The 24,549-nt window shown below is 43.5% G+C and overlaps 3 protein-coding genes across 10 annotated transcripts; 2 read left to right on the plus strand and 1 right to left on the minus strand.

Moving 5' to 3' along the window:
• Nucleotides 1–1,532: 1,532 nt before the first annotated feature.
• CNTD1 (cyclin N-terminal domain containing 1) lies at nucleotides 1,533–22,843 on the minus strand. 7 transcript variants are annotated; one of them, XM_070227241.1, is made up of 7 exons: nucleotides 22,397–22,763; nucleotides 19,031–19,106; nucleotides 18,635–18,803; nucleotides 17,529–17,691; nucleotides 16,902–17,046; nucleotides 10,295–10,404; nucleotides 1,533–1,991 (listed from the first exon to the last, which is right to left on the minus strand). In XM_070227241.1, the coding sequence occupies exons 1-6, from the start codon at nucleotides 22,563–22,565 to the stop codon at nucleotides 10,320–10,322; spliced, it is 807 nt and encodes a 268-aa protein (XP_070083342.1). In that variant the 5' UTR covers nucleotides 22,566–22,763; the 3' UTR covers nucleotides 1,533–1,991; nucleotides 10,295–10,319. The 7 variants fall into 7 exon arrangements, with proteins under 7 accessions (XP_070083342.1, XP_070083341.1, XP_070083340.1 ...); XM_070227240.1 differs by lacking the exon at nucleotides 1,533–1,991 and adding an exon at nucleotides 4,170–5,994; XM_070227239.1 differs by lacking the exon at nucleotides 1,533–1,991 and adding an exon at nucleotides 7,106–10,082.
• Nucleotides 5,181–14,841, plus strand: BECN1 (beclin 1). Of its 2 annotated transcripts, none has more exons than XM_001493225.5 (12): nucleotides 5,181–5,332; nucleotides 5,599–5,727; nucleotides 7,302–7,369; nucleotides 8,261–8,319; nucleotides 8,988–9,078; nucleotides 9,184–9,320; nucleotides 9,481–9,675; nucleotides 10,581–10,727; nucleotides 12,016–12,165; nucleotides 12,677–12,737; nucleotides 13,174–13,316; nucleotides 14,053–14,841. In XM_001493225.5, exons 2-12 carry the CDS (start codon nucleotides 5,601–5,603, stop codon nucleotides 14,219–14,221), a joined length of 1,347 nt encoding a protein of 448 aa, XP_001493275.1. In that variant the 5' UTR covers nucleotides 5,181–5,332; nucleotides 5,599–5,600; the 3' UTR covers nucleotides 14,222–14,841. The 2 variants fall into 2 exon arrangements, with proteins under 2 accessions (XP_001493275.1, XP_023508259.1); XM_023652491.2 differs by having other exon boundaries at nucleotides 5,209–5,332; nucleotides 8,261–8,402.
• COA3 (cytochrome c oxidase assembly factor 3) lies at nucleotides 22,816–24,044 on the plus strand. Its single transcript, XM_001493268.5, has 2 exons — nucleotides 22,816–23,162; nucleotides 23,508–24,044. Exons 1-2 carry the CDS (start codon nucleotides 22,949–22,951, stop codon nucleotides 23,612–23,614), a joined length of 321 nt encoding a protein of 106 aa, XP_001493318.1. The 5' UTR covers nucleotides 22,816–22,948; the 3' UTR covers nucleotides 23,615–24,044.
• The last annotated feature ends 505 nt before the right edge of the window (nucleotides 24,045–24,549 follow it).

Raw genomic sequence — 24,549 nt, forward strand, 5'->3', positions numbered from 1 at the left:
AAAGCTGAATAAATTTCTTTCATATATATATTCATGACCCAGAAATCCCAACTCTAGGAACATACCCAACAGAAATGCATAAATTCACCAAAAGACATGAACAAGAATGTTCATAGCAACACTATTCACAATAGCCCCAACTGGAAACTACTCAAATGTCTCTCAACAATTGGATAGATAACTAAATTTTAATATATTCACAAAATGGAATACAGGACAGTATTGAACATGGATGTACTAAAACTACACACAAGATTGCTGAATCTCACAAACATAATATTGAGTCAAAGAAACCAGAAACAAAAGAGTATAAACTGTGTGATTCTATTTACATGAAGTTCAAAAACAAATAAAACCAATCTGTGGTGTTAGAACTGGGGATATTTTTTCCCCTTGGGGTGAGTAGCAACTGGAAGGGGAGGGCAGTTGAGAACTGGTTACATGGGTGTGTTCACTTGTGAAAATTTCTTGGACTGCACACTTAGGATTTGTGTTCTTTTCTTTATGTATTTTATACTTCAGTAAACAGTTTTTTAAAAGTCAGCCAGATCATGTCTCTTCCCTGCTTCTCACCCTCAGTGGTTTCCCAGCTAACAGAGGCCCTCCTGAATCTCCCAGTTGAAGTAACTGCACCCACCCTTGCCCCCACTTATTCTCCATCACATCATGCTCTTTTATTTTCCCCGTCACACCTACTATATTGGTTTGCTGCTGTAACAAAGTACCACAAACTAGGTGCCTTAGGACAACAGAAATGTATGGGTTCACAGTTCTGGAGGCTAAAAGTCTGAAATCAAAGTGTTGGCAGGACCACGCTTCTTCTAAAGGTGCTAGGGAAGAATCTGTTCCAGACCTCTCCCCTAGCTCCTGGTAGCCTCAGGTGTTACTTAGCTTGGAGACAACTGTTTCTCGTCATATGACTTCCCTTTGTTCATGTCTGTCTTTGCCTGTTTTTATAAGAACACCAGTCATATTGGATTAGGGCCCACCCTAATGAGCTCATTAACTTCATCATCTGCAAAGACCCTCTTTCCAAATAAGGTCACATTCACAGGTACTGCTGTTAGGACTTCGACATCTTTCTGGGGGACACAATTCAACCCACAACACCTACCATTATCTGAAATTATCTTATTCATTTGTTTACATGTTTATTGTCAAATTCTCTCCTTTAAAATATAAACTATTAGAGCAGTTCACCAGTGTATCCTCCCAGACCTAGGAGAGTGACTGGCACATGGTAGGTCGTAAATAAATATTTGTTGAATTGATGACTTAGGGTATGTTGTTGATTATTCACAATCCCTCAAGCACTATACATACTGACATCATATATTCTCCAAGTAGCAGGGCACACAGAGTTTACCAGGTGCCAGGCATTGCTGTTTATGCTTCGTAGTATTAGCTCATTTAATCATCATACTACCCTATGTGACATATACCCCTTATTCTCATTTTATAAATAAGAAAACAGGCCACACAGTAGTTGAATAACTTGCTCAAGGTCAGGGTTGGTGAATGACAAAGATAGGTTTTTGTTTTTGTTTTTTTTAAAAGATTTTATTTTTCTTTTTTCTCCCAAAGCCCCCCAGTACATAGTTGTGTATTTTTAGTTGTGGGCCTTCTAGTTGTGGCATGTGGGATGCCGCCTCAGCATGGCTTGAGGAGCGGTGCTGTGTCTGCGCCCAGGATTCGAACTGGTGAAACTCTCGGCCGCTGAAGCAGAGTGCGCGAACTTAACCACTCAGCCACGGGGCTGGCCCCAACAAAGATAGGTTTTGAACCCAAGCAGTCTAGACTTCCAAACCCTCAGTTGTAATCTCTTATACATTCTACCTCTCTAGAAGCCCATTACGGCTGTAGGCCTTTCTGAGATGGTATTAGTGACGGCCAAGCAGGAAGAAATGTAGGACTATATACCGACTACAGCAGGCCTGGGTGAGAATTCTTTGGGGATGATTCCATTCACCTCCTCTAGAAGGGGTCTCATGCTGAAAGATCCAAGAGGAAGAAGTAAAGACTATCTCTAATTACCATTACAGGAGAAAATCAACCTAATTCCATATATCACATCTAATAACAGTTATAGGAGGATCACATACATTTTAAATAATAGGAAAGTCACTTCCAGAAGTGGGAATAACTTTCTAAGCAATATAAGTCACCAAGAAAAAAAAGAAGATTTAAGTTTGTTAAAATTTAAAACTTCTGAACATCTGGAAGACACCTTAATTAAATAGACCATTCATGCAAATTGATGAAAAATATTAAGAACCTAATACATAAATGAGCAAAGGATGGAAACAGAAAATTCATAAAAGAGGAACTACAACAAGCCAATATATATACAAGTAACAAACGATGCCAATTAAAATAACATAGAAGTGCCATTTTTTTGCCCAAGTTCCCTTGTTCCTCAAATATATGATACCTAACACTGGACAAGACATCGTGAAGCGGGCTTTCTCACACATTACTGGAGGAAGAATGTAGTTATGTGCAACAAATGTAGAAAACAATTGCTAACATTAATCAAGAGACATGAAATAGCCATTCTCTTTTAATTCAGTAATTCCAGTTGTGAGGCTCTATCAGAAGGAAGTAGTCAGCTCTTCATTGAAGCATTACTGTAATCACCAAAACTGAAAGCAATGGAAATTTCCAGTAACAAAGAAACACATTAAAGTAGCACACTTGATGTAATGTAATGCAGCCATGAGAATGACAATTATGAAAAGTGTGTAGCAAGATGGAAAAATATTTATTATGTAATGTTAAATTTTAAAGGCAGGAATCAAAAATTGCATATAGATTACAAATACAAATACAACTGTGTTAAAATACATAGGAAAAGTGCATTTTAGCGGAAAACAAAAATTATAGTGTGGTGAGATTACGGGTAATTTCATGACACTATTCCCTTAACTTCCTGTATTATATTATCTTTCCATAAGAGCTTAATTTTGTTGTAAATGAATTATAGGCTTATTATTAAAAAAAACTAACAATACAAATGTACGAAAGAAAAAGTCTCTGTCACATTGTGCAGTGAAAGACACTGCTTGCTGCGTATCACTTCATGCAACATAACATATAACATGTCATATCATATACTATGTATGTAATTTTTGTTCAGTTGGAATCATACCATGTCTACTACCTATAACTTTTCTTATTTCAACTGACAATCATCTCTTGCCTCAATTCATGCAAAAACCTCCTACATTGTCTCCTTGCTTCCACCCTTGCCCTTCTTCAGACTATTCTCAAAGTAGCCAAATGAACCAAGTAAAAAGCAAGTGTATTGTGTTTTTTTTTCTTGGCAGGGAAAGATTCGCCCTGAGCTAACATCTATTGCTGATCTGCCTCTGTTTTTCTTTTCCTCCCCAAATTATATAGTTTTATATTCTAGTTGTAGGTCCTTCTAGTTCTTCTATGTGAGCCACCACCATAGCATGGCTACTGACAGATGGGTGGTGTGGTTCCACACCTGGGGAACCAAACCCAGGCCCCAAAAGCAGTAAGACTGCCGAACTTTAACTACTAGGCTATCAGGGCTGTCTTACTGTATCTTTTTTTTTTTTTTTTTTGAGGAAGACTGGCCCTGAGCTAACATCTGTGACCATCTTTCTCTACTTTTTTATATGTGGGACGCCTACCACAGCCTGGCTTGCAAAGTGGTGCCATGTCCGCACCTGGGACCCGAACCGTGAACCCTGGGCCACCGAAGCGGAACGTATGCACTTAACCACTGCTCCACTGGGCCGGCCCGCCTTACTGTATCTTTTTTAATGGTTGCGTAGTATTCTGCTGAATGAATAATACCATAATTTTTTAAACAATTCCCTATTACTGAAGGACATCTAGCAGTGAACATTCTTGTACATATATATTTGATCACCTGCATCTCTATTAGGAAAACTCCTAGGAAGAGATTTTACGAATCAAAGAATATGAACATTTAAAATTTTGATAGATATTCCCAAACTGACCTCCAAAAAGATTGTACTAATTTACACTCCCAGCCAACAGTATTCTGGAGTTCCCCAAATGCTCATCAACACTGGATGTTATCAACTGGGTCAGCCTTTACTAATCTGATAAATGAGAAATGCTGCCTCACTTAAGTTTAATTTCCATTGACTTAATTACAAGTGAAATAAAACATCTTTTTATTTCTTTATCAAGCATGTGTTTTTCTGCAAGCTGCTTTTTCATATTCTCTGCCCATTTCATTACTGGCCTATTGGTATCTTTATTGATAGAATAGAGTTCTGTATGTTAAGGAAATTTACCTTCTATCTTATGAGCTGCAACTATTTTCCACATTTTTCTTTTGTAAATTTTTTTTTACAGTGCCTTTGATAGTTCAGAAAGTTTTAATTTCTAAGGAGTAAAATTCACTATTTTCCTTTTTGGCTTCTGATTTTCATATTATGCTTAGACAGACCTTCTCCACTCCAAGATTATAAAAAATATTCACTCATGCTGTCATCTAGTACCTTTAATCATTGTATTTTTGATGCTTAATTTTATGACCAACTTGGAATTTCTTTTGGTGTAAACAGTAGAAGATTCAGCTCACCACTATCTACATGGCTCTTTGGCCACGCTCATCACTTATTAAGCAGTTCATTTCCCCACCGATTTGAAATACTAGCTTTATACTACCAAATCCTCCTAAAGAGTTGGTCTATTTTTGAACTCCATTCTGTTCCATTGATCTGTATATTCCTGCACCAAGACAACATGTTTTAATTTTATAACTTTATACTACGTTTCAATATCTGAGAGTGCTCGACTTTCCCTAATTAATAATTGAAATTTTAAAATATAAAATAAAACACAATGACATATACCTCCTCACCTTCCCTCCAGGTGTGTCTACCACTCAGGGGTGTTTGTAAGAAAGCCCAGCTCTCCCAATGAGAAACTTTTAAAACTGATACTGCAGGAAGAATTAAAGTGGCTCCGCTCAGAAGCGACAGATCTGAGGAAAAGTCACTGAATTAGAGAACGGCGGAGTCAGCTCATTCTCTCCCAACTTGGCCCTTCCACTTCCCCTCGTAACCTTTGCCCGCCTGCCGTGCTTCCCAGTTCAGCCTCTAGGGGCCGCAGCCGGGCCCGTAAACGGGCGGACTAGGACCGGCCTCCAGAGGGGCTGCAGCCGTCGTGGCGTCACGTCCGGCCCGGGCGGAAGTCCTCCGCGGGCAGACCGGGAAGTACCTAAGACTGGGTGATGGCAGTCCTGGAGGCGTCGTTCCCTGACAGACCCGAGGCCACAGTGCCCCCACGGTAGACCGGACCAAGGTGGCGGGCTCCGGGTCCCGAGGTGAAGAGCGTCAGAGGCTGAACCGCGACCTTAGAAGGGAGCCTGGGAACCCCGACGGCCCCTATTGCAGCCCCTCCCTGACTCTGGGCTGTAAACTGCCTTTGCCGGGGCTGCCCCGGAAGCAGGTCCACCGGGTATCGTAGCGCTCCTAGAGGGAATGGCGCGGGCCGGGGTTTTCCCCTTTCACCACAGCAGCAAGGCAGGTGGTAGCCCCGGGCCGGGGGTTCAGGGGAGCCGATTCTCCCTAACGTTCTCCACCGCCGCAGGGATGGAGGGGTCTAAGACGTCCAGCAGCACCATGCAAGTGAGCTTCGTGTGCCAGCGCTGCAGCCAGCCCCTGAAACTGGACACGAGCTTCAAGATCCTGGACCGTGTCACCATCCAGGAGCTCACAGGTCAGCGAGACCCTTGGAGGGAGGTGGTCAAGATCGTGGAAAGTGGGCAGCTTTGGAGGTGTAGGTCTTAAGGTGCTGTCTGTGTAGTCCGTCACAGACTTGCTGTGTAAACCTAGGAAAGTCACTTGATCTCTCCAGCTCCCTGTTTTCTCATCAGGAGCATAAAGGAGTTCTGACATTGAATGCTTCTGAGAGCTTTTTATAGCAAAGAAAGATCTTTAGTTTTCTGCTTCTGCTGTTTCAGATTAAAGGAATACATATATATATCTGTATATAAAATAATAAACAGCATTTGTTGAGGGCTTACCATATACCAAGCACAATACATGCATTACTTGATTTAGTCCCTGCAATAACTCCTATGGAGTAGTACCTTCATTATCATTTTATAGATCGGGAATTGAGGCTCAGAGAGGGTAAGTGACTTACCCAGTGGCCAACAGCCGGTAAATGAAGGAACAGAGTCCCAAAGTCCTAAGAAGTGAGATGAAGTTAGAAAAACAGAAAAGCCTGAATAGGCAGTTTAAATAAGCTCCTGGCTCTGGAGTCAGCCTGCTTGGATTTAAATCCTGGCTGTCATTTACTAGCTGAATGATTTTTTGCAAGTTACTTCACCTCTCTAAGCCCTGGTTTCTTGGTTCTTTATCTGTAAAATGTAAAAGGACCTCAAGGTAGTTGTAAGGATCAAATATGATGAAGAACATAAACACTTAGGAATATGCTGGGCAAATAGTACTCAATAAATGTTAGCTATTATTATTACTACCTGATTTCTCTTTTTTGAGGGGAACTCTCAATATATTTTTAACTTTTTATTATGGAAAATTTGAAACATGCAGTCAAGAGAATAGCATAATGAACTCCCTTGTATCCATCACCCAGCTTCAACACTTAGCCACATTCTGCCATTCTTGTGTTCTCTATACCTCCATTCACCTCCCATCTCCACTCAATTATTTTGTTTTTATTTCTTTTTTTAAAGGTAAATTGTCATGCATTGAAATGTACAAGTCTTAGCTATAAACTTTTGACAAATGGATATACTCATGTAACTCAGATCGTTGTGATGTAGAAAGGTTTCATCTTCCCAGAAAGTTCCCTCATGTTCCTTCCCAGTTATTCTGGGGGAAAAGGGATGTTAATTTTTGTTATGGAGAACTTCACAGTATATAATGAACCTCCATTTACCCATCACCTAGCTTCGACAGTTATCAATGCTTATTTGATCATATTTCATCTACAGCCCCATCCATTCCCCTCCCACCTTGAATTATTTTGAAGGAAATCTCAAACATATAAATACCACAGATACTTTAGTATTTTTAAATAAGATGTCTTTTTAAAAACAGAATCACGATACCATTATACTGGAAAAAATTAACAATTCCATAATCTGATTCAATTATGGGTAAGGGGAAGAAGGGAAAGAAGACAAAAGATTCTTCTTTTGTGTAAATGGTATTTTAAGAAAACAAAGGTGGTGATGAGGATATTCGTGATTCTTTTCCCATACTTTCATACATGCTCCTACTTTGGTAAGACTCTTTCTGACTCAATATTTTCCTTGCCTGTAGCTCCTTTACTTGCCACAGCCCAGGTGAAACCAGGAGAGACTCAAGAGGAAGAGGCTAACTCAGGAGAGGTATGGAAACACTGGAATGCAAACTGGATTTCTGCAGGGTACTTGGTGCTTCTAGAGCCCTCGGACTTTTGGGTTCTCTGGTTAACAAGAGACATTCTACATGATCTGGCCACCGTGAATCGTTGGAGGTACAGAAGTACACCCAAGGTCACCAGGTCACTGAATGAGGCATCCATTCAAAAATATGGAGAGAGGCTCTTCTTTATTTGAAGCAGAGTTATAGGTGGGAGATGGAATGACCTATATGTCCAGGTCATCCCAAGGCATTCCTGGTTTACGTCTGTTATCCTAGCTAATTATTAGTATCTATTCCTCTTCATCCTCAAAAGTATCTTGGTTTGGACAGTGAATTGTGTGGTTACCCTAGACAGGAAGGATTGTCAGTGTTAGAGAACATGTCATTTTTAAACTGTGATAACGTCAGCAATAATTTTCATTGCCAAAGATAGATGTCATAGGATTTTGACATATAAATTATATCAATGTATTGAAAACATGTAAATTATTTACCTTGTTCTATGCTATGACAAACTTCATTGCAGTCTGATCTGGCTTTTTACTTGTGCCATGATTTAGGGTATTCTCTCCCCTACCCCTGACTGGTAAGTGTTGAGAAAATGCAGATTTATCTAGAATAGAGTGTAACATAGTTAGGAAATGCTGTTTCCCACAAAAAATCAAATGGGACTTGGGGTGTGTCTGTACCAGGGGTCCTTTCTTAGTGCACGTATCCAAGGTTTGGCTAGATAACACCCGTTTCTTAAGTCTCTGTGGTTTATCAAGTCATGTGGTTATCAATCAAGGATAAAGCCAAATATTTCTGGGCTGTTTGGGAAATAGACTCCACCTCTAAGCGGCCCAAGTTCTAATGCCCTCTTATTTTCTTCCCAGGAGCCATTTATTGAAACTTGCCAGGATGGTGTCTCTCGCAGATTCATCCCCCCAGCCAGGTGCCTACTCCTCCTCAGCCCCCTGTTACTTGCCGAAGGCCAGGAGAATTTTAATTGAACCCAGAGTTGAGACCTGCAGCCAGGTGATAGAGATGAATCATCACCTAGCCTTTTGGCTCTTCCAGAAAAGATATATTCCCTTATACCCGGCCCGTCACCTTCCAGTATTGAGTTTTTTCTGTAGCCATTCACACAGTGGGAAGGGACAATAGCTCTCTTGATAAAGAATTGAGAAAAATTCAGGGAGTGTTTGACTGATAAAAGAGATGGGCTCTTGAGAAGTTTTAAAATAGCAAATGTTGTTAGATATTCATGTTCTGAGTTATTGATGCATGTGAAGGTGGCTGGTGAGGGGTGTAATATTAAAAAATGGTCTTTCCTGATTCTCCTTCCTTTTCTACTATAGACACACACATATCAATTTTTGATGCCCCCTCTCCCTCCTTAGTCCATCCAGGCCAACCTTCGTGCTGAGTGCCCTTGTGGAAGACTAGCATGGCCTTCCCTTGGGAGAGAGGTACCCTTGGGAGGTCAATCGGGCTAGGAATGGGTATGTGCCTTGAGGCCCCCCCAGCCGGTGCTTGAGAGTCTCTGCCACTGGCACTGCAGTAGGTAGAGAAGGCCTCTCTGCTCCCTCATGTGGCCCGTGGGCGGGGGGCTGTCTGCAGGATGATGTCTACAGAAAGTGCCAACAGCTTCACTCTGATTGGGGAGGCATCCGACGGAGGCACCATGGAGAACCTCAGCCGAAGACTGAAGGCGAGTCAGCCTCATTCCAGCATCAAGCAATGGGCCTGGCTGGTGGGGGCGTGGCTGGGTAGATAGCATGGGGCAGGTCCTACCCTGACTCTCTTACACTTCCAGGTCACTGGGGACCTTTTTGACATCATGTCAGGCCAGACAGATGTGGATCACCCATTGTGTGAGGAATGCACAGATACTCTTTTAGACCAGCTGGACACTCAGCTCAACGTCACTGAAAATGAGTGTCAGAACTACAAGTGAGTGCCTCCAGAGCCAGGGCCCAGGAACTGAGCTCTGGGTCTTAGAGCTGTCACTGCTCTGAGACTGCTTGACCCTTACCCAGGAGCTAGGCTCCACCCAGGCAAACAGAATAACAGGTTCCCTCTGGTAAGTATACTCTGCCTGTGTCCTTGGCAGACGCTGTTTGGAGATCTTAGAGCAAATGAATGAGGATGACAGTGAACAGCTACAAATGGAGCTAGAAGAGCTGGCACTGGAGGAGGAGAGACTGATCCGGGAGCTGGAAGATGTGGAAAAGAACCGCAAGATAGTGGCAGAAAATCTCGAGAAGGTCCAGGCAGAGGCTGAGAGACTGGATCAGGAGGAAGCTCAGTGAGTGATCACCCTGTTCTCTCTTTCTGCCGTCAGGGCTCCAGGGGAGGAGATGACTTCCAGCTGAATTTGTCTGCTTAGTTTGTAAGCTGCAGTCAGCTGTCATTCAGCAGCATGTCTGCCCCAGATCCTGCATATTGTTTCCAGACCCTGTTCCTAGAGGTTTGTCGGGAGGGTTAGGTATGAAGGGTCAGCATGATTAAGTGAAAAAAGCGTGTTGGTTAAATAGAGAGTGGAGAAGTCAGAGCTCTAGTTGCAGCTCTATCCTGTAGGGAACTGGGCTCACCTGGGTAAGTCAGCTGCTGAACTCAGCATTCTTTTCTGGAAAGATGAGCGTATTGGTCTACATTCATTCTTTCCCAGCTCAAAAATTTCATTGGTCCTCTTGACCTGAGAGAACCCTCTGTCTAATGGAAGAGATACCAGTGTCAACACTAACTGTTAAAGTTGAGGAGGTGAAGGACAAAGAAAAAAGTTAAGTTTTTCACAGAGTAGTGTAACAAGTTCCATTGGAAATGGTGTATACTAACTCTTTGAAGGATAGTAAGCATATGGAAGTGAAGTTAGAGAAGTCTAATTATTGCCAATTCAGGGAAGAAGTCTCTCTTAATCCACTCACCTCACTTCTGGAAAAGATCAGAAATTCAAGAAGTGTTTAGTCCTGGTTGGGAGAGCCCTGGTTTCTTCCATCTTTTGCATTTGGACAGCTTTGAGACATTTCTGTCCTTCCTAGGCAAAACAAATAGCACATGTGTGTTCCTTTGAGTGGGATCTAGGCCAAATATAAAAGATGCTATAACTAGATGTAACCCCAATCACTAGAATAAATTGTTAAGAGGGGTGGTGAGAGAAAAATTTTAGCACCCAAACTAACAGCCTTCAATGGCCACCTTGGCTGCCCACAGGTATCAGAGAGAATACAGTGAATTTAAACGACAACAGCTAGAACTGGATGATGAGCTGAAGAGTGTAGAAAACCAGATGCGTTATGCCCAGATGCAGCTGGACAAGCTGAAGAAAACCAATGTCTTTAATGCGACCTTCCACATCTGGTAATGAGGGCTGGAGGGTGAGGAGCATCTGGGAAGCACTGCATATCTGGACCTTAGCCGTTGACCACTAAGCCAGCGTGCTCACCTCCCTCAAAATAGGACTGTAGTCATCTTCACCCCATCCAGGTTTCTTTCATTCCTTGTGATGGGATAGGCACAATCAGGGGAGTGGAATTCTAGAGCTTGGTGAGACCCACTCTTCCAAGGAAAGGGAAAGCTCTGAGCCCTCCAGCCACATGAAAATATGGTCATCTGCCTGATTTCTCATCCCCCTGGGTCATTCATGTATTAATTTATTTGATTTTTTAATCCATTTAACTAGTATCTGTTGACCATCTAGTGTTTGGTAGGCACTATGCTAAGTACTAGGAGGGCAACAGCAAACAACGTGCACCCTGCCTTCTAGTTGCCTATCATCTCGTGGAAGAGATGGATAATAACAGGCAATTGCAATACAGTGTGATAATGGTAAACCTGGGGTGCTGTGGGAATACATGAGGGCACTTTAGCCAATTTGGGAAGGCCACATGGAAAGTTTTCCCCATAGGAGGTTGACATTTAAGCTGAGACGTGAAAGTAGAAGTCTGCAGAGGATGGGGGTTGGTCCTGGCAGAGAGAACACCCTATGCAAAGAAATAGAGGAAAGCGGGAGTGGTGAATTCAGAGAACTGAAAGGAGCTGATTGTGCGTGGAGATTGAGTGTAAACGGGAGAGTAATGGGATGTGAAACTGGAGTTACCGATTCCTAAAGGATGTTGTAGGCCTTATTAATGGATTTGGACTTTATCTAAAAGGCAGTGGGAGCCACCGAAGCATTTTAGGGAGGGAAGTGACATAAATACATTTACATTTGTGAAAGATAGCTTTACCTGCAATGTGAGAAATGACTTGGGGGAAGTGGGCAGTATTGTTGGTAAGGAGACTTGTCAGCAGGCATCTAAACAGGAAAAGATAGAGTAGTGGCATTGAGTTTGGAGAGAAGTGGACAGATTTAAGAGACTTAGGAGGGAGAATCAACAGAGCTTGATGGTTTTTTGGGGGAAGGAGCTGAGAGAGAGCAATCAAGGATGACACCCAGGTTTCTGCTTTGGCCTCTGAGCAGCAGAGGGAAATATGATGACTCACGTTTTAGCTGTGTATTTAAAGTACCAGGTAGAGCTAGGAAACATGAATCTGGAGATAAGGAGAGAGATTTATGCTAGGTTTTGGATGAGAGCAGGAAGTTTCAGAATTTGCTAAGTTTTAAATTCTCCTATATTTTTCTCTGCCATTCTGCTTTCTTCTGTAGGCACAGTGGACAATTTGGCACAATCAATAACTTCAGACTGGGTCGCCTCCCCAGTGTTCCTGTGGAATGGAATGAGATTAATGCTGCTTGGGGCCAGACTGTGTTGCTGCTCCACGCCCTGGCCAATAAGATGGGTCTGAAATTTCAGAGGTAAGAAATGCAGCTCTTTCTTGGAGTGTGATATGTCTTTGATATAATCTGTATCGCCAGCCTGTTACTGCTCTCCACTATGGCAGGAGCCCTTGCTCCCAACAGACTGGGAGTCGTCGTTTTTTTGTCTGTGGAGACCTCTCTGCTTCTGGTTTTCCCCTCACCACAGGGCTCTTTCCGCTGATTGAGCAGCCCTTGAGCTGCATGACCATAGCAGTCGTCCCCAACCTACCAGCTCCAGAAGCTTAGTGTTCCTCAAGCTACTTTTTTGTTTCTAAATCTAAACCAAAACATATGTTTGTCTATAAAAGGCCCCCAAACAATTATTTGTAATTGGTTCAGCAAACAAAATCTTTTAAACATGGAGCCTCTTTGGAGATGAAAGAGAGGAGTGGGAATAATAACAAAGCTTCTTGGGTAGGGTGAAGACTGGAAATCCTTAGGTTATAACAGCCCAATAATCATTTTAGGAGGAGTCCTGTATCCATCTCTGTCTGCATCTCCATTTTAGGTATCGACTTGTTCCCTATGGAAACCATTCATATCTGGAGTCTCTGACAGACAAATCTAAGGTACTCTAGGAAGCTCCATTTTCACTGGAATACAGAATTCTTGTACCTCCTAATGAAATGGTTTACCTTTGATAATGGCATTGTTCAGTTTCTTTTTTAGACTGAGATATTGTTTGAAGAGCCAGTGTCTTGTCTAGTTCAAGATTAGCTCTTTGAGGCCAGTTGAGAAAACTAGGTTTTTACTGTCTGTTGAGGAGGGATATGGGCAGGTCAGAGGAGAATATGTGCCCTAGGATGGGGAAGAAATCGCTGTGAGGTAAATGTTTAAAGCATTTCCTTTGATAGTAAAACAATTCTAGTGCACTGTTGTTTGCCCAGGGTTACTGTTTCCAGTGGAATACAGACAAACGTGACTTGAGAGATTGACAGGATGGGGAATAACCTCTGGTAGCCTATCTGGTGCCACACTCACAGCCAGTTCTCTCTTCTTGGGCAGGAGCTGCCGTTATACTGTTCTGGGGGGTTGCGATTTTTCTGGGACAACAAGTTTGACCATGCAATGGTGGCTTTCCTGGACTGTGTGCAACAGTTTAAAGAAGAGGTTGAGAAAGGCGAGACACGTTTTTGTCTTCCTTACAGGTCAGTATCCCCTAATGCTGCATGAACTAGAGTAGGACCAAATTGAGCAGAATTGAAGGGACAGTAAGAATGGAGGCAAAACGTAGTACAAATGGTGGGAAAGCAAAAAATGGTGCAAAAGCACATGACACTGATGGACAAAGACTGAACTAATTGCAAGCAGGACAGACTGTGACCACCTGGTCCCTGGAGAAAAGGAATGTTGTCTTAGATGGTTTGGGGGATTTTCTTGGCACAGAGTTCAGGCCTGCTTTCCAACTTCAGGAAGGTTTTCCCCTTAAGCCCTCGGAAATATATAGGAATGTTTCCTTTGGTCAAATTTTGTAGAAGCCCGGTGATGGATGGAGACTTGAGTTCAAGAGAGTAAGGCTGAGCTGCTTCTATCACCCCAAAGAAAGTGTTTCTTTTCTTCTGCCTCCCTTCTCTCCCCATGGGTTCAAGGATGCCTAGGAAAACAGTGAGGAGTACTGTAACCCTCACTGACCCTCTGCTCCAGGCTTCTCATCTGTTTGGGTGTGTGTCCTGTCCCTGTACTTCTCAATGACAATGAGGCTCTTGTGACAGCCTTCTTGATTTTTGGCTTTCAAGCAAATCCAAAATACACTACCGTTCCTTGCCAAGAGTTCTTAAATAGATAAAATGACGTGAATGGTCCCATGATCAAGTCCCTGCCCATTTGCCTGAACTGACTTAACTCAGATCTGTTACTAATGAGCTCTGCTGTGTCCATTTGCAGGATGGATGTAGAGAAAGGTAAGATTGAAGACACAGGAGGCAGCGGCGGCTCCTATTCCATCAAAACCCAGTTTAACTCTGAGGAGCAGTGGACAAAAGCTCTCAAGTTCATGTTGACGAATCTTAAGTGGGGTCTTGCTTGGGTGTCCTCACAGTTTTATAACAAATGACTTTCCTTTTTTGTTAGAGGATGTTTGCCTTAAAGGCTTTGAATTTTGTTTTGTTTGCAAAAAAACGTGTTTTAAATTAAATTCGGGTATTATTAAACAGGACATGTTTACAATACCAAAAAAGAAAACATCCACAAAAGCCACTTTATTTTAAAATATCATATGACAGATAGTTTCCAGAGCTACAACATGCCACATATAGCTACTAGCCTTGGTCATAGTTTTGACTCTTAACCCTATGCCTTCCTTTTCCTCTCCCCCTGGAAACAACTAATTTAAGTTTGCTTTTGTTTTAACTGAGTTGAATTGAGATTGATGTGTTTTCACTGGATTTTATTTCTCTCAACTTCCTGAACTTAGAATATGAAATAGAAACTTTGTCTCCACTGAGACAACGAAATGCATGAGACACACAGTTGGATAACGTGAGAAAATGACATATAAGCTTTGGTCACCATGTGATGTGATCATAAGCTTGAAATTTAACACTTCTCTTCCCTCGGTTCTAGTACTGAATGCCTACTCTGCTCTGTATTAGAGATATGAAATGGTGTTTAATACTGTTTGAGACATTATGGAGAGATTTAATTATTTGTAATAAAATATTTACTGCAGTCTGATAACTGCCCAGAGGTGCACTGTTCAGTTTTTCTTTAACTAAAATAGAGTACTTTATATTCTGGGAGAATTGAATTCGAGTGCAGGTATGTGGAAACATGTTTAGTGATAGGTTAGTTTTTGTTTTTGTTTTAAAAAAGACTGGTGAAAATAGAGAGCCCTATTTAGAGAGGAAGCCCTATGTGTATAGATCTCAATAACAGACGAGAGATGTTAAATTAACTTTTAAGGGGAAATAAAGGCTGCCTCCATAATGCTCAGTCAGGGTCACCCAGATGGTCTTGGTTTTTGAGCCCCTCGTTAATACTAATCTTGAGGTCTCACCTCTCTATCAGTGAAATAAACGGTTGAAGAAAAGCCATTAAATATCATGTTAAACAAAAATGAACCAACTTTACTAATACTCCTCCCAGCTCTTTGACCTTTTCAGTCTGCTACTACAAAAAGGACATTCTTGTCTACCTTAACTCTTTTCTGATGCAGGAAAATAGGCATGAATTTGAAATACAAAACACAGTTCAAAAGATACTTGGGACTTTTGTACCCTGAGTATGAAAGTAAATAAAGGGAGGGATGAGTGCATTGATGGAAGGCTGTTTACATTTGGCAGATTCAGCCTGCCTCATGAGTTGGAGGAAGCAGCAGCCCTCAGCGTTCTGGCTACCAGGTGGGGAGGAACAGGCTTCTGTTGCCCTGGAGTGTTGGCTCCCACGCTGTGAGTCAGGATTGCATAAGAGAACTCAGCAATGCTCTCCAAGGCAATGCCAGTGATGCTGTGCAAATGCCCTAGAACCTTCAGAAATAGAGACAGATTTCTTATATTAAATAATCTCAAAATGTTTTCGTGCACAAACAGATACATTGCTTGGGCTGTTCTCTAAAGCCAAATGTAAGTTTTTTCATTTCTCTGAATTTAGAAGATTAAATCCGGATTCCAGTGTTTGCCAATGGCCAAATTACATTAAGATACCTTTGCCCTGATAGTGTTGGCATGGAAAAAAGGTTCTGCTAGAGATTTCACTCTGCTGGAGATGAGTTTTGTGAAAATGAGAGGGATATTTGGGCCTTGACATTTTCTCTATTTGGGAGGATATACTCATTGGACTTTAACATAGTAGTAGATTATCATCATAAAGGAAAACGAAGCTGAATTTGGGCCTCCATTTCCAATTTCATAAGTGGAAAACACTATTCAGTCCTACCCTAGTTTTTCGTCTCCCAAATCCTGCTCATTCATCCTACTCCTGGTTCTTGGCACTTATCTTTTTATAGGTTGTTTCTGTTTTCCTTTAACTGATGGGAGAAGGCTTTCTATTAAATGAATTCTGACCATGCTGGTCCTGCTCAGTGGTGCATACCTGGCTCCAACACTCATGGTTTTGGATGAAAGCACTTGCTGCAATGATTGCTACTGCCAACAGCATGAAGTCTTCCTTCACTGAAATAAACTTTTCCCTGAGTGATTAAAAGGGAATTATTTTGGAGCTGGAATGAAACTTGATCTTCTGAATCCTAGGGTCATGGAACTTCAGCTATGAGTTGTTTATGTTGATCCTCTTGCATTTTTTAGACATGGAAAGAAATGGGCAAGTAATAGCTAATTGACCCCCTTCCCAACTCAAATGGGATTAAAACATGAGCCTCATGTCTGAATGGTTTGTAGGCCTTTTGTCCCATCTGTCACCCTAACAAATATACGTGAGGCTTTTTACCAGTCTGACTTTACAGTAATCAAACACTTTTGTCCGAGTTGCAATCCTGTGACTGGCTTTTTTTCCTAAGTCACTATAAAAGCAATCTAATAATCTCAAATATAAACAACTGTAACGGAAGAACTAGGAAAGAAAGTATGTTAATTACTTGAAGTCATTTAGATTTAAAAGTAGAAGCCTTTAGGGTTTTGCTGATTGGGCTCAGTCATCTGCATTCAAGCAGTTAATTAGAACCCGTGCAGATTATCTGGACTGGAGGCCTTGCTAGGTTAATTACATTCCCCAAGTTCTTGTGGTGTGTTCCCAACTCCCTGTTTCTGGAAGGAGCCTACCCTAAGGAGCTGCCTTACCCTTGCAGCTGACTGGGTGTGGAGTTCTCAATTGAAGCTCTCAGCAGGTTCTCATATACGGGTTCATGTAGAAGATAGACTAGATCAAGTAGGGTCAGGCAGGTTGCATGCAGCTGTGTGGCTGGGACCAAACAGCCATTGTATCCTAGACAGAGAATGGGCATGGTAAAGAGCGTTATGTGGGTCTTCTCTGGTCATAATCTTGGTTGTCATGTGACATAAAGCTGTTGAACTGTTAATGTGCTTCCTGGTTGCTATGTTCTACTGTAAGAAACCTTTTTAGCTGGAGGTCAATTTTAAAGGACAAGGAGAGGTAGAGAAACCTCCATCTACAGTATCTATTCACTTAAAGTATATTTGTTCCCCTTATCTCATGCCGCTCTGTAAAGCCAACTCTTTGATCTTGCAATAAGAGAGTGCCTAGTGAGTATAAATAGCAGCCAGGTGCTGAGCCCTGAGTTTCTTTCCCTGATAAGTACCAGAGGGAACACTTTCGTCCGTCATCCCAGGCTTCCTGCTGTTCCTCATTGGTGGGTTCTGCTCACTGCCCCCAAACCCCTGGGCACATTCTTATTGCCTTCTATGGAAGACTTCAATCCACGTTCCCTGACACACTTCATAAAGTACCTAAAACCTCCAGGAGCATCTCTACATATGCCAGAGGAGTAGGCAGATTGATTTGGAAGTTTAGGGACTTCAAAACATCAAGTTCTGACTCCAGCAGTTCTTCTTTAGTGTGTAGATACCCTAAAGCCTGGAGGAAGTTCAGGACTGTAACGTTGCCGATTATCTGAGCAAAGAGAAAACCAAGTGAGAGGGAGAGAAGGATGTCAGAATAAAGGTCATACATCTTGGCATAGTATACAAAGCCCTTTCACAATCCAGCTCATGCCTTCATCTCGTCTTCTCTCTTGGTAATTCCCCCTTACACTCTACGCTTGTCATATAGAATTACTGCAGTTCCCAAACCCACCATGTTCTCCAAGCTGCTGTACATGCTGTTTCCTGTTTCTGGGTATCCCTTTCCTCCCCCTCCTCTCTCTGCTCTTTCCTTACCTCTGCTCCCTCTTCCCTTAGGATCCACCCATCTCTCACCTACCCACCCTTTCAAGAAGTCATTTTCTCTAAATAGACTTCCTTGACTCTCCAAGACTGATGAGGTACATTCATAGCCCTCTCAATTTACGCTAATCCAAGCCTGTCTCACATTATTTGCCTATCTCTTCTCCCATTAGATAAAAAATTCCTTGAGAGCACAGACAATATTCTTACTGTTGTAGCCATGACACCTAGTGCAGCATCTGGCCATAGAAGACAGTAAATATTTGTTGAATGAATGATATTTTACTATATAAGCATGGGGTAGTGATGTGGAAACATTTTACCTTTTATAAATGTAATAGTTTGCCTTTAATACAGATAGGTATGTTGGCAATTTAGACACCTTATGTAAACTGTCCTTGAGTCCAAGGGGAGGAAAGGTGACCTGTATGAATGATGGCATCTGTCCAGCAGTTATACTTTGGGAACAGAACTTCAGGCTATTTAATAACTACCTCTGTGTGACCGTGTGTGTGTGACCGTGTGTGTATGAGCTATGCTTAGGAAGCATAATTATGCTCTGGAATCTCCACATGAGTAGTATCACCTAGCCTAGGTTTTTCACAGTCACCTTGGGATGAGCTGGTTTCTTTCTAACCCTCAGGTGCCCATGAGTGACCCCAGCTCCTTACTTTGTAATGGAAGGAAAGTTTGCTTGCCAGCTGAACACATGACACAAGACGCAGGATAAACTTGTTGAAAAGTTGTTCTTTCAGAGCCCTCCAATTCTGAGGCTCTGTCTTATCTCTCAGCTGGATTGTGGCTTGCCTGCAAATATTCTCTGCCTGCTTGACCATAAACCTATAAAGAAGAGAAGGGGAGTGTAAACAATCCACAGTGCTTCAAACTATGCTGTGCCCTATCCTCTCCGGTATCAATCACTGACTAAGAAATTAACATTTGCAGGTGATAGAAGGTGCAAAACCAGGCTTCATGGGAAGGGGCAACTAGTGGTTTTTTTGAAGGTTTGGGTACATTAGCCATTGTGAGGGTTACTACTCACAAAGACTGTGTCCTCAGGGCTTTACCTTTCTAGGATTTCTACAGCCTGGTAGCTCACAGATTTCTCCAGACACCATTGTTCAGACAGGAGAAAAACAAATTCTGCCAAAACAGGAAAGAATAGCCTAATTCACAAGATGCAACCAAAACCACTCTGTGAACTCTTGGCATTGTGTAAAAGTCTTGATGGGGCCAAGGGAAGAGGGTCAGGAGGTGAGATAGATGAGACTGAAACAACTCAAGCTGAGCTTATTTCCCTATGCTGCCAATAGGCAGATCAGAGGTATGAAAAGGAGGCTGACTGAGTGCCAAAGACAAGGGCTTACCAAGCCCCCTCAGTGGCCCTTGAGCCTTCCTGTGGGTCTCAGCTGATAAAAGGGTTGGCCAGCTACACACAAACATACAGCTGGTCTACTTGGCCTCTACATCATGCTGGGAACCCCAAGCTTCAAGGGAGACTCTTGGATGGATAAGAACCCTAACCCCTAGATTCTGTTTTCAGTGGAATGTTGACAGGAACAGAAAGGTCCCTCCTGGAGCTTCAATATTCTTTATAACACTGTTTGTTTAGTACCCACCCCCTGGAGAACTCCCATTGCTTTACAAACATCATTCGCCTTACAGCTGGACACTATCTCTTCACCACCAGTTTATTGGGTAAGTCTCTGGTGGCCGAGCCTCTCCCCAGAAGCAAGTTTGTTACCGTGAATGGTTTGTTTTGAAGAAACATCCACTAAATTGGGGAACATAGCCAAACTTGCATGGGGTGGGGGTCATTGGGAAGGTGGGAAGGGCAAGATACCTTGGCAAGATTTTGGGCCGCCTCTGTTTCTCTTTGAAAGAACAGCCCCAGATAGTATTCTATTTAGTTTGCAATGTCATTAGAGGGTGGGAACAAGAGTAAATGTTAGTTCTCAACAAAGAAAGCTCCTACAGAACTAGGAACTTTTAGTACTGACCAGCAAAGAATTGCACATAGCCCAATTACCATATGTTTTCAGAGAAAATTTGACTTAGGAAAAAACAAAACTATAAAAGTCAAGCTAGCACAAGACACTTTAACAATCTACTTGACATGTTACACATAGATACATGTACAAAACCTCATCATTACAGAGACTAAAGCTCTGCTAGCAGTGACCAACACAGAAGAGAATCAGTTTAAGCAATTAAGCAAAATACCCTAGAACACATAATTGTCTATTACTAGCCAGTTCTTTTATTTGCTAGAGTTTAGGCCTTCTTTGTTTTGTTTGTGTGTGTGTGTGTGTGTGTGTATTGTTTGCTTTTGTTTTGCTTTTTGTCTCAATTATCTGGGCAGTTTTTTCTATTTTCTATTTTAATTTGCCAAGAAAACTGAGCTAGGGTTAGGAGGAATGGATAAGGATTACACCTCTCCCTCACTGCTGGCTCCGCCTCCTGCGCTTACAAACATACTCAGATCTACTATTAACTAAAAGACCCTCCCCTCCTATCCTCTTAAGCTAGGCCTGCATCTCACTAGTTCCCTTCAATGTTAAATTTCTTGAAAGCCTAGCTTATACCTGCAGGTTACACTTCATCATTCACTCCCTAACGTTCTGCAGTTTGATTTCTACTTTTCCCAACTTGCTGAAATGATTATCTGAAACGTCAGTAAATATGTCCAGGTTTTTTAATGTCATGGCCCTTTTGCAGTCCTCATTCCTGTTCTTCATATCCCTGAAGCATCTGAAACTGCTGACCATCATCCTTCTTGAAACTCTCCTCTTGGCTTCCAAAGGTCTCTTGGTTCTGTTCCTGTCTTCCCAACCACTCCTTTTATTTCCTTCATGGTTCTTCCTATTCCAATTCCTCAAACACAGAATGTTTCCCAAGGAGCTGTCCTTCACCTGCTTCTCTCTTCTCCCTCTAGGAGCTCAACCTCTGCCACAGTTTCAACAGTATCGTTATGGAGATAACTCCCAAATCTTTATCTCTAATTCTGACCTCTCCTCTGACTGATTTTTTAAACAGCTCCTAGGGGCTGGCCTGGTGGCGCAGTGGTTAAGTGCACACACTCTGCTTCGGGGGCCCGGAGTTCATCTGTTTGGATCCCGGGTGCGGACATGGCACCGCTTGGCAAGCCATGCTGTGGTAGGCGTCCCACATATAAAGTAGAGGAGGATGGGCATGGATGTTAGCTCAGGGCCAGTTTTCCTCAGCAAAAAGAGGAGGGTTGGTGGCAGATGTTAGCTCAGGGCTAATCTTCCTCAAAAAAACCCAAAAAACAAACAAAAAAAGAAACAGCCTCTAGAAACCTTCCTCTAGATGTTCTACAAGCACCTGAAACTCAGTAGATCCAAAACCAAAGCTATGATTTTTCCCAAACAAAAGTCACATTTCCTCCTGTTTTATTTGTTTAATGTATGTGTATGTTTCTCTTAATGGCACCACTATACACCCAGTCTCCTAGGCTTGACCCTTTGGCATAGTCATTTTTGCCTTCTTCACTTCTTAAATCCCTCCATTGCAGAAGCCTAGATTTTACCTCTGAAATGTTTTTAATCCATCCTCCCTTGTCATTCCCTCTGCCCTATCACCTAAACTACTAACAAAGACTCTACTGGCCTACCTACCTCCTGTCTCTCTCAACTCCAATCCATCCTTTACCTCAGAGCCAAAAAACTTTCTCTAAGGAAAAGTTTACGGTCATATCATTCCCATATTTAAAAAGCTTCAGCGCCTTCTTGTTTTCCTACTAAGCCAAGTTCAAAGTTCCACATGGAATGTCTCCAGACTACCTTTCTGGTCTTAATTTCAACTACCTTTCCACAAGCTCTGGCCAACCTGGACTGCATCGTACTCGCCCTATCGTACTTCCCTATTCCCATGGCTTTAGTCCCGCTATCCCCTTTCGGTAGAAACACTCTCCCCCTTCTGCACCTTCTCCAACCAAAATGTCACCCTTCCTTGAAGGCCTGCCTCAAATGCCGTGATGCCTGGAGGACTCCTTGAATTCCTCCTACCCCCGCCTCACTCCATCACTCCTTTCAATCCAGATAAAAGCTTTCTCAGATAAAAGCTTGTTTGATCTGGTAGGTCACTTATCTAACCATGCTTGTACCTAGTCACTTGCAGCTTCGTCCTAATATCCTCCAAAGATTATACACGGTTTGAAAGCAGGAACTAGATCTCTGTGTCCTCTTTCCATCTCAGATAGTGTGGATACTCAGTACTCTACTCATGTTGAAATCAGGGGTAGGGTGCTGGTGTGTCTTGCTCGTCACTATCTCCCCAGCACCTGGCATAGAGGGACTAACACAACTTATTTGAATGAATAAAGTAAACCGAATGTCCAGGTCGGTGCCTCAGAGACAGAGGCCCCGGTCCCCGGTCTCCCACAGACCCGGCTCCCCGCCCTGCGTCCACACCCACGATCCGGGTCTCCCTGAAGCTGCCCGGCCGGCCGGCAGCGTCCCGCACGGCTTGCTCGTTCTGCTGGGCCAAGTGGAGCAGAGCGTCTTCGATCGTCTCAGTGGTCACAGCTCCAAACTGAAAGTCGCTGAGGGAGGCCAAGCTAGGCCGCACAGGTCTGTCCATTTTCAGAAGCCTTTTTGGGCACCCGGACGGCTCACTGGATCCATAAACCGTCCCGCTTAGCTTCTCTCCAGAATCTTCTGCCACACCCTGGGTTCCTCGTCCCCTTCTGTGTGCTTGTCCTCGCCTTACGGCTGAGGAAAACCCAAGTCCCACCACGGCCTCGAGCCCTTCACCGCCTTTTCCCGCCCCAACGGCCGCGGACCCCTCAGCCAATCAGAAAGCACGGCTGCTACCCGTCTCCCCCGCCCTTCCTAAGTGCCGAGAGCCGCGCTCTGTTCGTCAAAGAAACGCGAACTGCAACTCCCAGCGTCCCCTGCGGCGGCCAAGGACTGCTATTCCCAGCAAGCCTCGCGTCCTCGGACTGCGAGGGGCGGAGCGGCAACATGGCGGCGTCGGGATCTGGTGACCCTGTCGATGCTAAGAGTGGAGAGGCCCCTCCGGCTCAGCGCATCGACCCTACTCGGGAGAAGCTAACTCCCGCGCAACTGCAATTCATGCGGCAGGTGCAGCTCGCCCAGTGGCAGAAGACGCTGCCGCAGCGGCGGACCCGGAACATCGTGACCGGCCTGGGCATTGGGGCCCTGGTGTTAGCTATTTGTATCCGTCCCTGCTGTAGACTCAGGGAGACCGCGTATGCGGGCACGGGAAGGGGAGCAGAAGCATGGAGGCGGGCGGTGTGGGGGTGATAGAAAGAGCCCGAGCTGTTAAAGTCTAACACAGAGCCAAGCGTTTAATGTACCTTACTTAATCTCCTTTTAAGGTGCTCTTTTAGTGTAATTTATTAATAAGAACAGAGTCGGGGTCAGGGCTCAGAAGAGCAGAGGGCAGAAGATCGAATCAGTCATTTGGGAGGATGAGAGATTAACGAGGGTGGTGGAGCAAATCCAGGAAAAGGGAACGTGCATACATATTTTAAGTGGCTTCCTGAACCCATCCCCCCAGATGGTTACACCTTCTACTCGGTGTCCCAGGAGCGTTTCCTGGATGAGCTGGAGGATGAGGTCAAAGCTGCTCGAGCCCGGGCTCTGGAAAGGGCATCAGGACCCTGACCCGGCTGGGCAGCGCGCATCTCCAACCTGCTGGAGCCCCTTCACGTGATGGATATTGCCCCGTCGCTCTGTGGAAATTGAAGCCTTCTCACAGCATTGCTTGGAATGATGACAGCCCAAGAAGCCAGGGATTTATGCATTTGGCCGTCGTCAAGGGAACATTGCCCACTTCACACTCACTGTACGTGGCAACTGAAGCTTTCTTGTAGTTTGTTTCCCTGTTTGAGAGATATCTGACCTTAGCTTTTCCCAAGTTTTCTGACTTTATTGTTTATCCCCTTCACCTCCCAGGGGCTAGGAGGATGGAGGATAAGAGGTGGGCTGTTAATGGGGGGTAGCCATGGCAGCTTTTTGCAGTGTTGGAGCCTAAAGTGGGAAGAATGGGGTCAAGTTGAGAATAATAAACTGAGTCCTCTCTCTTGGAGTCAAATGAGTGTGTTGGGGCTGACACTTCATGCTGGAAAGCTCCATGAGCAGTAGCTGCAGCAATGGCATTGCCCCAGGCAGCCGTAAATGTTTAACTAGAATTACTTTTTCCGTGAGATCTTTCCACCTGATTTAAGGGAGAGATCATGGTGGGTCACTGGACTGTTTGCAACTGAACCATGTCTTGAGGGAAGGAAGGTCATTCTTCTGTCCTCTACTCTCAAGAACAACACACTACTCCAACTTTACTACCTTTTCCCATCCCTAGAGAAAGAGGTAGATGAAGGGTGAGAGACAAGCAGCTTTTTTTAACTTCCACAGGGGCCTGCTTGTGTAGGCCAAAGGTGGGGTCTGGATGGGATCTTAGATTGGTCAAGTGGATCATTAACCTTGCAGTTTCCTCATGAACTCCTGGCAGGATGCCCGAAGTCTGGGCAGCTTCCACCCCTGCCTGCCATTGTGAGAGGAGAGTCCCTTCTAAATCCTCCCCTCCCTCACCCCACAAAGTT

Source organism: Equus caballus, chromosome 11 (assembly GCF_041296265.1).
Source record: "Equus caballus isolate H_3958 breed thoroughbred chromosome 11, TB-T2T, whole genome shotgun sequence".
In the NCBI taxonomy this organism is placed as follows: Eukaryota; Metazoa; Chordata; class Mammalia; order Perissodactyla; family Equidae; genus Equus; species Equus caballus.